The sequence below is a fragment of the Hylobates moloch genome, unplaced genomic scaffold (assembly GCF_009828535.3).
Source record: "Hylobates moloch isolate HMO894 unplaced genomic scaffold, HMol_V3 SCAFFOLD_2, whole genome shotgun sequence".
Classification (NCBI taxonomy): Eukaryota; Metazoa; Chordata; class Mammalia; order Primates; family Hylobatidae; genus Hylobates; species Hylobates moloch.
The window spans coordinates 93282753-93294661 of NW_026652277.1; the positions used below are offsets into that span (position 1 = coordinate 93282753).

The 11909-nt window shown below is 40.8% G+C and overlaps 1 protein-coding gene across 1 annotated transcript; it reads left to right on the forward strand.

Annotated features, from left to right (window-relative positions):
• Window positions 1-4573: 4573 nt before the first annotated feature.
• Window positions 4574-5771, forward strand: LOC116469176 (spermine synthase-like). Its single transcript, XM_032153895.3, is given in 2 exon segments — window positions 4574-5535; window positions 5538-5771. Coding segments are annotated over 2 exon segments (1098 nt in total). The 5' UTR covers window positions 4574-4595; the 3' UTR covers window positions 5696-5771.
• The last annotated feature ends 6138 nt before the right edge of the window (window positions 5772-11909 follow it).

Consider the following 11909-nt stretch of genomic DNA (forward strand, 5'->3'; position numbering starts at 1 on the left):
TGAGGCAGGAGAATCGCTTGAACCCAGCAGACGGAGGTTGCAGTGAGCCGAGATGACGCCACTGCACTCCAGCCTGGGTGACAAAGCGAGACTCCATCCCAATAAAATAAAATAAAATCCATGAAATCATAGCCCTTGGTCTTTAAAAGGAGTACGCTGTAAAACTGGAGGACTGAGAACCAAGGAGTTACCATCCTGCTTACAACAGGGTGTTTAATCTCCATGTAATTATGAGTATTATGAGTCTAAAATAAATACCTTGCAGTACATGAATACAAGCACAATCTTCCTAAACTTAAGATGAAACAAAACCTTAAGAGAACAAGATCTTTTTCTTTTTTTTTTTTGGTTTGCAGTCAGATCAGTTGTTTCTCAGAAAATATGCACTTTAAAAAATTCATTGAACTTTCAGTACTCTATCCCTAGGCTAGTGCCTCCTTCATCTGGCAATACCCCTACTCCCCGCACCCCCACCTACCACCCTCAGCTAGTCAGACTCCCCAGCCAGGGACCCATCTCTGAAATTTGCTTTAATTCCTCTACATCAGGCCAGGTGTGGTGCCTCACACCTGTAATCCCAGCACCCTGGGAGGCTGAAGCAGGTGGATCACTTGTGGTCAGCAGTTCGAGACCAGCCTGGCCAACATGGTGAAACCCCATCTCTACTAAACATACAAAACAAAACAAAACAAAACAAAACAAAAATAGCTGGTGGTGCATGCCTGTAATCCCAGCTACTCAGGAAGCTGAGGCACGAGAATCACTTGAACCCTGGAAGTGGAGGCTGCAGTGAGCCAAGATCATGCCACTGCACTCCAGCCTGGGCAACAGAGCAAGACTCCATCTCAAAAAATAAAAATTCATCTACATCAAAATTTACACATCCAGTCTGAAATCGTTTGCCTTAAAATATCTCAGAGAGGGAACAATTTATAAGGGGATAAATTAAACAAAGTGAATAACTGTTGATAAACATTGACAACCATTAAATTTGGGTGATGGGTACATGGGGACACACAGTATACTGTTCTACCTTTCTGTATTTTGAAAATTTTCATAATAAAAGCTTAATTAACAATAAAAAAAATGACATTTCTGATCTCTTTCCACAAGAGATTGCATAAGGCCAAGTGGCAATGAATATGTAAAACACAATTAGCATAGTCTCATAAGATACACAAATTCACTTGCACCTTAATCCCTTAAACTGTGACAGGTGTGCATCTAGAGGGCCAACTCAGCATGCCTCTAATGTGAGGAAAATTGTAAAGTTCAGTGGGGAAAACTTGGAGAAAAGAAAGTTTTCTGAGAATGCTTAAATTAAATCATGATATGTAGGTCTTAAACTGGTTCTGAGTGTGCCCTAAAAATGTTTCTAGTAGAAAAATAGGATATGTCTTATGCTTCAATTACTGGAATAGCTATGACATTTCACGCCTAAGCATCTTTCCAGTGACCTGACTCTGGAGTGGTGACTTGGTTCCCTTGACCGACTGCAGAGGGGGTGGTGTGGAGGTGGGTAGGGGGCTGGATTTGTAGGGAATCAACGGCCCCTCATTTGCCCATCGGTGATCATGCCTGTCAGGCTGCTACGCGACAGAAGAGGCAGCTTTGTTTTGGCAGAACATCTGAAAATGTCAGTCTTATTCTTTTCTGAAACTATTTTTGCCTTTTACATTTTAATTATTTTAAATTTTGGAAAGTATCTGAACACGGTGAGAATCTTTATTCTGTTATTTTGGCACTGGCTGTACTCATAGATTGATTCGCATTTCTAGTCAATTCTTTTCAGATTTTCTCAATAAAACCCGAATACAAATAATCTGGAGTGTTCTATTAATTGTGAAAAGTTAGTGATGTTGAGCATTTTTTTCATATACAAATGCTGGCCATTTGTATATCTTCTTTTGAGACTTGTCTATTCATGTCGTTAGCCCACTTTTTGGTGGGATTGTTTTTTTCTTACCAATTTGCTTGAGTTTGTTGTAGATTCTGGATATTAGTCCTTTGTCAGATTTATAGATTGTGAAGATTTTCTCCCACTCTGTGTGCTGTCTGTTTACCATACTGACTGTTCCTTTTGCCATGCAAAAACTCTTTAGTTTAATTAGGTCCCAGCTGTTTATCTTTGTTTTTATTGCATTTGCTTTTGGGTTCTCGGTCATGAAATCCTTGCCCAAGCCAATGTCTAGAAGGGTTTTTCCAATGTTATCTTCTAGAGTTTTTATAGTTTTAGGTCTTAGGTTTAAGTCCTTAATCCATCTTGAGTTGATTTTTGTATAAGGTGAGAGATGAGGATCCAGTTTCATTCTCCTACATGTGGCTTGCCAGTTATCCCAGCATCATTTGTTGAATAAGGTGTCCTTTCCTCAATGTTTTTGTTTGCTTTGTCAAAGATCAGTTGGCTGTAAGTATTTAGGTTTATTTCTGGGTTCTTTATTCTGTTCCATTGGTCTATGTGCCTATTTTTATTCCAGTACCATGCTGTTTTGGTAACTATGGCCTTATAGTAGAATTTGAAATCAGGGCCAGGTGCAGTGGCTCATGCCTGTAATCCCAGCACTTTAGGAGGCCAAAGCAGGTGGATCATGAGGTCAGGAGTTCGAGACCAGCCTGGCCAATATGGTGAAACCCCATCTCTCTAAAAATACAAAAAAAATAGCCAGGCATTGTGGCAGGTGCCTGTAATCCCAGGCACTCAGGAAGCTGAGGCAGGAGAATCCCTTGAACCTGGGAGGCAGAGGTTGCACTGAGCTGAGACCACGCCACTGCACTCCAGGCTGGGCAACAGAGAGTGAGACACCATCTCAAAAAAGAAAGAAAGAGAGAGAGAGAGAGAGAAAGGAAAGAAAGACAGAGAGAGAGAAAGAAAGAAAGAAGAAAGAAAGAAAGAAAGAAAGGAAAGAAAGAAAGAAAGAAAAAAGAAAGAAAGAGAAAGAGAGAAAGAAAGAAAGAAAGAAAGAAAGAAAGAAAGAAAGAAAGAAAGAAAGAAAGAAAGAAAGAAAGAAATCAGGTAGTGTGATGCCTCCAGAAGTGTTATTTTTGCTTAGTCTTGCTTTGGCTGTGTGGGCTCTTTTTTGGTTACACATAAATTTTAGAATTGTTTTTTCTAATTCTGTGAAGAATGATGGCACTATGTTGATTGGGATTGAATTGAATTTGTAGATTGCTTTGGGCAGTATGGTCATTTTCACAATATTGATTCTGCTCATCCATGAGCATGGGATGTGTTTCCATTTGTTTGCGTCATCTATGATTTCTTTCAGCAGTGTTTTGTAGTTTTCCTTGTAGAGGTCTTTCAACTCCTTGGTAAGATATATTCCTAAGTATTTTATTTTATTTTTTGCAGCTATTGTGAAAGTTGTTGAGTTCTTGATTTGATTCTCTGCTTGGTCGCTGTTGATGTATAGAAGAGCTATTAATTTGTGTACATTAATCCTGTATCCAGAAATTTTGCTGAATTCTTTTATCAGTTCTAGGAGCTTTCCAGAGGAGTCTTTAGAGTTTTCAAGGTAAAGGATCATGTTGTCAGTAGTGACAGTTTGACTTCGTCTTTGCCAATTTGGATGCCCTTTATTTCTTTCTCTTGTCTGGTTGCTCTGGCTAGGACTTCCAGTACTATGTTGAAGGAGCGTGGTGAAAGTGGGCATCCTTGTCTTCTTCCAGATCTTAGAGAGAATGCTTTCAACTTTTCCCATTCAGTATTATGTTGGCTGTGGGTGTGTCATAGATGGCTTTTATTACATTAACGTATGTCCCTTGTATTCCGATTTTGCTGAAGTTTTAATCATAAAGCGATGCTGGATTTTGTCGAATGGTTTTTCTGCATCTATTGAGATGATCATGTGATTTTTGTTTTTGATTCTGTTTATGTGGTGTATCACATTTATTGACTTGTGTATGTTAAACCATTCCTGTATCCCTGGTATGCAACTCATTTGATCATGGTGGATTATCTTTTTGATATGTTGTTGGATTCGGTTAGCTAGTATTTTGTTAAGGGTTTTAGCATCTATGTTCATCAGCAATATTGGTCTGTAGTTTTCTTTTTTGGTTATGTCCTTCCCTGGTTTTGGTATTAGGTGATGCTGGCTTCATAGAACAAATTAGGGAGGGTTCCTTCTTTCTCTTTCTTGTCGAATAGTGTCAAAAGGATTGGTATCAATTCTTGTTTGAATGTCTGGTAGAATTCTGCTGTGAATCTGTCTGGTCCTGGACTTTCTTTTTTTGGTAACTTTTAAATTACTATTTCAATCTTGCCACTTGTTATTGGTCTGTTCAGGGTATCTAATTCTTCCTGATTTAAGCTAGGAGGGTTGTATTTTTCCAGGAATTTATCCATCTTTTCTAGGTTTTCTATTTATGTGTATAAAGATACTCATAGTAGCCTTGAATGATCTTTTGTATTTCAGTGGTGTCAGTTGTAATATCTCATGTTTCATTTCTTAGTGAGGTTATTTGGATTTTCTTTCTTCTTTTCTTGGTTAATCTTGCTAATGGTCGGCACTCCCCACTGGCCACAGCCTGACACGTCGCGCGGCCCCCCAGTCTCCCACGGCCGCTCCCCCAGGCATGGCACAGGGCCTCGCCTCACTATGGCAGCAGCGCAGCACAGCACGCTTAACTTCATGCTCGGCGCCAAAACTGATGGTGAGACCATTCTAAAAGGCCTGCAGTCCATTTTCCAGGAGCAGGGGATGGCGGAGTCGGTGCACACCTGGCAGGACCATGGCTATTTAGCAACCTACACAAAGAAGAATGGCAGCTTTGCCAATTTGAGAATTTACCCACATGGATTGGTGTTGCTGGACCTTCAGAGTTATGATGGTGATGCACAAGACAAAGAAGAGATCGACAGTATTTTGAACAAAGTAGAAGAAAGAATGAAAGAATTGAGTCAGGACAGTACTGGGCGGGTGAAACGATTACCACCCATAGTGCAAGGAGGAGCCATTGACAGATATTGGCCCACCACTGATGGGCGCCTGGTTGAATATGACATAGATGAAGTGGTATATGACGAAGATTCACCTTATCAAAATATAAAAATTCTACACTTGAAGCAGTTTGGAAATATTCTCATCCTTAGTGGGGATGTTAATTTGGCAGACAGTGATTTGGCATATACCCGGGCCATCATGGGCAGTGGCAAAGAAGATTACATTGGCAAAGATGTACTCATTCTGGGAGGTGGAAATGGAGGCATATTGTGTGAAATAGTCAAACTAAAACCAAAGATGGTCACTATGGTAGAGATTGACCAAATGGTGATTGATGGGTGTAAGAAATACATGCGAAAAACGTGTGGCGATGTCTTAGACAATCTTAAAGGAGACTGCTATCAGGTTCTAATAGAAGACTGTATTCTGGAACTGAAGAGGTATGCCAAAGAAGGGAGAGAATTTGATTATGTGATTAACGATTTGACAGCTGTTCCAATCTCCACGTCTCCAGAAGAAGATTCCACATGGGAGTTTCTCAGACTGATTCTTGACCTCTCAATGAAAGTGTTGAAACAGGATGGGAAATATTTTACACGGGGAACTGTGTCAATCTGACAGAAGCGCTGCCGCTCTATGAAGAACAGCTGGGGTGCCTGTACTGTCTTGTGGGATTTTCAAAGAAGATCCTCTGTGTCCCTTCATACTTGGAATTGTGGGTATTTTACACTGTTTGGAAGAAAGCTAAACCCTGAAGATCAGTAGCCCCTAATCAATGTGCTGCAAATAGCCTTCCTGACCTCCATATGCTGTACATGACATCGAAATGAGTCAGGCAATTGATTGTGAATTCCTTAAAATTTTCCTTTTTTCAATAATTATTTTTAATTTAAAAAAGCAAATGGAAAATGTATATTTTGATGAGCTTAGGATGTTATTTTTTTTGAAAGTCAGATGAAGGATGGTTAGGCAGCACAGCAAAGACCCCCCCATTAGAATGTGATTTTTGTTCTTTTTTATTTCTCTGTGGGCTTTTGTTTTTGTTTTTGTTTTGGTAGATCTTCAATTTGGATATTTGGAGGAGTGAACATCATTGTTTTGCTGGAGGGAAGATCTTGATGGTGTTTCTTTCCTCAAAAATTGACTTAGATATTAAAATTTGGTGCTTATAAGAGAGAGTTTAAAAAAATAGGATTGCTTCAATTAAAATGGCAAAAGAGACAAAAAAAACTTGCTAATGGTCTATCAATCTTATTTATCTTTTCAAAGAACCTGCTTTTTGTTTCATTTATCTTCTGTGTTTTTTTTGTTTCCATTTCATTTAGTTCTGCTCTGATCTTGGTTATTTCCTTTCTTCTGCTGGGGTTGGGTTTGCTTTGTTCTTCTTTCTCCAGTTCCTTGAAGTGTGACCTTAGAATGTCAGTGTGTGCTCTTTCAGTCTTTTTGATATAGGTGTTTAGGGTATGAACTTTCCTCTTAGGACTGCCTTTGCTGTGTCCAAGAGGTTTTGGTATGTTGTGTCATTATTGTCATTCAGTTTGAAGAATTTTTTAATTTCCATTTGATTTCGTTTTTGACCCAATGCTCATTCAGGAGCAAGTTATTTAATTTCCATGTATTTGCATGGTTTTGAAGGTTCCTTTTGGAGTTGATTTCCAGTTTTATTCCACTGTGGTCTGAGAGAGTGCTTGATATAATTTCAATTTTCTTAAATTTATTTAGGCTTGTTTTATATTTTTTTATATTTTAAATAAATATATTTAAATTTTTAAAATAATTTACATAAATTTTAAATAAATATATTTAAATTTATTTAGGCTTGTTAATTTATTGTCACATGGTCTATCTTGGAGAAAGTTCCATGTGCTGTTGAATAGAATGTGTATTCTGCAGTTGTTGGATGGAATGTTCTGTATATATCTGTTAAGTCCATTTGTTCCAATGTATAGTTTAAATCCATTGTTTCTTTGTTGACTTTCTGTCCTGATGGTCTGTTTAGTGCTGTCATTGGAGTATTGAAATCCCCCACTATTATTGTGTTGCTGTCTATCTCATTTCTTAGGTCTATTAGTAATTTTTTAATGAATTTGGAAGCTCCAGTGTTAGGTGCTTGTATGTTTAGGATTGTGATATATTCCTGCTGGACAAGGTCTTTTACCATTATATAATGTCCTTCTTTGTCTCTTTCAACTGCTGTTCCTTCAAAGTTTGTTTTGTCTGGTATAAGAATAGCTACCCCTGCTTGCTTTTGGTGTCCATTTGCATGCAATACCTTTTCCCACCCCTTTACTTTAAGTTTATGTGAGTCCTTATGTGTTAGGTGAGTCTCTCGAAGGCAGCAGATGGTTGGTGAGTTCTTGTCTATTCCGCAGTTCTGTATCTTTTAAGTAGAGCATTTAGGCCATTTACATTCAATGTTAGAATTGAAATGTGAGGTACCATTGCATTCATCGTGCTATTTGTTTCCTGTGTACTTTGTTTTTTTTTTGTTTGTTTTTGCTTTTTAACTTGTATTTTTGTTTTATAGGTCCTATGTGATTTATGCTTTACACAGGTTCCATTTTGATATGTTTCCAAGATTTGTTTCAAAATTTAGAGTTCCTTTTAGCAGTTCTTGGAGTGGTGCTTTGGTAATGGTGAATTCCCTCAGCATTTGTTTGTCTGAAAAAGACTGTATCTTTCCTTTATAGATGATGCTTAGTTTTGCTGGATACAAAATTCTTTGCTGATAATTGTTTTGCTTGAAGAGGCTGAATATAGGGCCCCAATCCCTTCTAGCTTGTAGGATTTCTGCTGAGAAATCTGCTGTTAATCTGACAGGTTTTCCTTTATAGGTTACCTGGTGCTTCTGTCTCACAGCTCTTAAGATTCTTTCCTTCATCTTAACTCTGGATAACCTGATGACAATGTGCCTAGGCAATGATGATCTTTTTGTGATGAATTTCCCAGGTGTTCTTTGTGCTTCTTGTATTTGGATGTCTAGGTCTCTAGCAAGGCCAGGGAAATTTTCCTTGGTTATTCCCCGAAATATGTTTTCCAAGCTTTTGGAATTCTCTCCTTCCTCAGGAACACCAATTATTCTTAGGTTTGGTTGTTTAACATAATCCCAGAATTCTTGGAGAATTTATTCATATTTTCTTATTCTTTTTTCTTTGTCTTTGATGGATTGGGTTAATTTGAATACCTTGTCTTTGAGCTGTGAATTTTTCTTCTATTTCTTTAATTCTATTGCTGAAACTTTCCAGAGCATTTTGCATTTCTAAAATTGTGCCCAAAGTTTCCTGAATTTTTTATTGCTTTTTCTTTAAGCTATCTATTTCCTTGAATATTTCTCCCTTCACTTCTTGTATCGTTTTTTGGATTACCTTGCATTGGGCTTCACCTTTCTCTGGTGCCTCCTTGATTAGCTTAATAACTAACCTCCTGAATTCTTTTTCAGGTAAATCAGCTGTTTCTCTTTGTTTGAATCCATTGCTGGTGAACTAATGTGATTTTCTGGGAGTGTTAAAGAGCCTTGTTTTGTCATATTACCAGACTTGGTTTTCTGGTTCCTTCTCATTTGGGTAGGCTCTGTCAGAGGGAAGGTCTAGGGCTGAAGGCTGTTTGGATTCTCTTCTCCCATGGGGTGTTCCCTTGATGCAGTACTCTCCCCCTTTTCCAAGGGATGTGGCTTCCTGTGAGCTGAACTGCAGTGATTGTTGTCTCTCTTCTGGGTCTAGCCATCCAGCAAGTCTACCCAGCTCCAGTCTGGTACTGGGGGTTGCCTGCACACAGTCCTGTGATGTGAACCATCTATGGGTCTCTCAGCCATGGATACCAGTGCCTGTTCTGGTGGAGGTGGCAGGGGGGTTCAATGGGCTCCATGAGGGTTAGCTTTGGTTTTTTTTTTTTGTTTTTTTTTGAGACCCAGGGTGGAGTGCAGTGGTGTGATCCCAGCTCACTGCAACCTCTGTCTCTCGGGTTCAAGCGATTGTCCCTGCCTCAGCCTCCTAAGTAGCTGGGATTATAGATGCCCACCAACACATCTGGCTAATTTTTGTAGATTTAGTAGAGAGGGGGTTTTGCCATGTTGGCCAGGCTGGTCTCGAACTCTTGACCTCAGGTGATCCACCCATCTTGGCCTCCCAAAGTGCTGAGATTACAGGCATGAGCCACCGCGCCCAGCCACTTTGGTGGTTTAATGCTCTATTTTTGTGCTGTTTGACCTCCTGCCAGGAGGTGGCACTTTCCAGAAAGCATCAGCTATGGTAGTATGGAGAGGTACTGGTGGTGGGCAAGGCCCTAGAACTCCCAAGAGTATATGCCCTTTGTCTTCAGCTACCAGGGTGGGTAAGGAAGGAGCATCAGGTGGGGGCAGGGATAGGTGTGTCTGAGCTCAGACTCTCCTTGGGTGGGTCTTGCTGCTGTTAGGGATGGGGGTAAGATTCCCGGGTCACTGAAGTTGTGTACCTAGGAGGATTATCGCTGCCTGTGCCGAGTCATGCAGGTTGTCAGGGACATGGGGGAAAGCCAGCAGTTATAGGCCTCACCCAGCAGTTGTAGGCCTCACCCACCTCCCACAAAAATCGAAGATTCGGTCTCACTCCCACCGTGCCCCACCCAACAGCCCTGAATCTGTTACCAGGTGGTGGCCGAGATGGGCATGAAAACTTGCCCCAGGCTACCCACTTCCCAGCTGTGAAAGAAAAGAGCTTGGTTCTTCCCCACCTGTGGAGTCTGCACACCAGATTTGCACCTTGCCCCAGGTTCTGGCCAAGAGGCTTCTCACCCAGCTCAAATTGTTACAAAGTTCAGCTAGAGCTTTCCTTCTCCCAGTGGAGTTTTACCCCTTGCTCCTCTGGCCACTCTTCCGATGGATCCCTGTGGTGCCAGGTGGGAATGGGCTGCCTGGGAACCCAGCAAGCTCCCAGGGCCTTTCTGCTGCTTCCTCTACCCCTGTATTTCACTTGGCTCTCTAAATTGACTCAGCTCCAGGCAAGGTCAGAAACTTCTCCCACAAACAGACCTTCAGCTTCTCCAGTGGGGGTGTGTGTTCTGGAGACAAGGGTCTCCCTTTCCCACCTCCACTGTTAGGGCACTCACAGAATATATTTGGGGTGTCTCCTGGGTCCTGCAGGAGCAGTCCGCTTCCTTCAGAGGTCTGTGGGTCCTTTCAGGATTACTGGTTTGTTCTTGCAGTTGATCTGGAGCTTAAATTCACAATGCGGGCCTCTGCACGCTGCTGTGTCCAGAGCTGCAATCTAGTCTTGCCTCCCATGTACCATGATGATCCCTCTCTCCTGCTACACTTTTAAACAACCAGGTCCCATGAGAACTCACTCACTATCACAAGGACAGCAAGGGGGAAGTCTACCCCTATGATCCAATTACCTCCTAGCAAGCCTCTCTTCCAACACTGGGGATTACAATTCAACATTAGATTTGGGCAGGGACACAAATCCAAACCATATCAATTAGCTTGACCTCTCCCAGCCTCATCTTCCTCAAACACTTCCCACCTTTGTCAATCATCACTTGCCCTCTGCACTTCGAGGTGGAACTTTTTACTAGCTTTCTTATATTGATATTAGAAATCTTAGGAGAGTCCAAATCTTTTAGTATTTTGAAAAATGGTGCATTTTATCTAATAACTAAAAAAATTTAGCATAACACATTTTATAGCAATTTAAAGTTTTAAAGATTTTTCTCATATTTTCTAAATTAAAACAAATAGCAGGCCAGGCGCGGTGGCTCACTCCTGTAATCCCAGCACTTTGGGAGGCTGAGGCGGGTGGATCATGTGAGGTCGGGAGTTCAAGGCCAGCCTGGCCAACATGGTGAAACCCCATCTCTACTAAAAAATACAAAAATTAGCCGGGCATGGTGGCGGGCGCCTGTAATCCCAGCTTCTCAGAAGGCTGAGGCAGGAGAATCACTTGAACCCCGGAGGTGGAGGTTACAGTGAGCCGAGATCATGCCATTGGACTCCAGCCTGGGTGACAGAGCAAGACCTTGTCTCAAAAAAAAAAAGAAAAAAAAGAAAAAAAAAGCATTATAGATGTTTTTTGAATGACTTTGAATAGGATTAATTATTCTGTATCACTTAAAAGGCCTAATTGGCCTAGTTCTAGTATCCTGAGCCCAATTCCAGAATGCTGAGCTACATAAACTAGAGAAGGGGCTGTTTGAGAAGGAAACACAACCACCTTCTGGGTGGTGAGCAAGGATCAGGCTGTATACAGCTGAAGGAAGTTCAGTCTAGCAGGCCTAACACAGTACATAGATATATATTACATATTATATTATATACATAAATTATATACATATAAGTTATTGCAGTAAGTAGTAGGTGTTAACTCTCACATATGTGGCTCATAGCTCATAGGGAAAGGGGATCTACTGTAAAGTAACAAGAGCAGTACATTTTATGTAGGCAGACATGGCAAGAAGGAATCCAAGAGCAGTAACTATTTAAACTATTGTTGATCAACAGGAAGCTGGCATATGGAAGAATGTCTGTAGGTAGTAGGGCTTCATTTCTCTTGAGAGAGATAGTGGCAAGAGTTTAGCAGAGCAAATCTTAGAGGGATTTTGTGTATAAATAATCAAAATAAGGATCCAGTTACCCACATTACAAGAAAGGGGAGGACAAGGTCTTAAAGCCTGCCCAGTCATTGCTCTGGAGGTCAATGTCCTAGTAATAGCAAGTTGAATACTGTAAGACTTTTCTATTGTTAAGAAATCACCACAAAGGTAGTGGCTTAGCACAGCACACATTTATTAGTTCACAGTTTCTTTTCCACAGGTCAGAAGACTGGGAATCAGTTAGTAGGGTCTTCTGCTCAGGGTCTCACTAGGCTGAAATCAAAGTGTTGGGCAGGGCTGGGACCTCACCTGAGGTTTGGAGTCCTCTGTGTTGAACCTCATTTAGATGGCTGGCAGAATTCACAGTCTTAAGGGGGTAGGAATGAGGTCCTTGTTTTCTTGCTG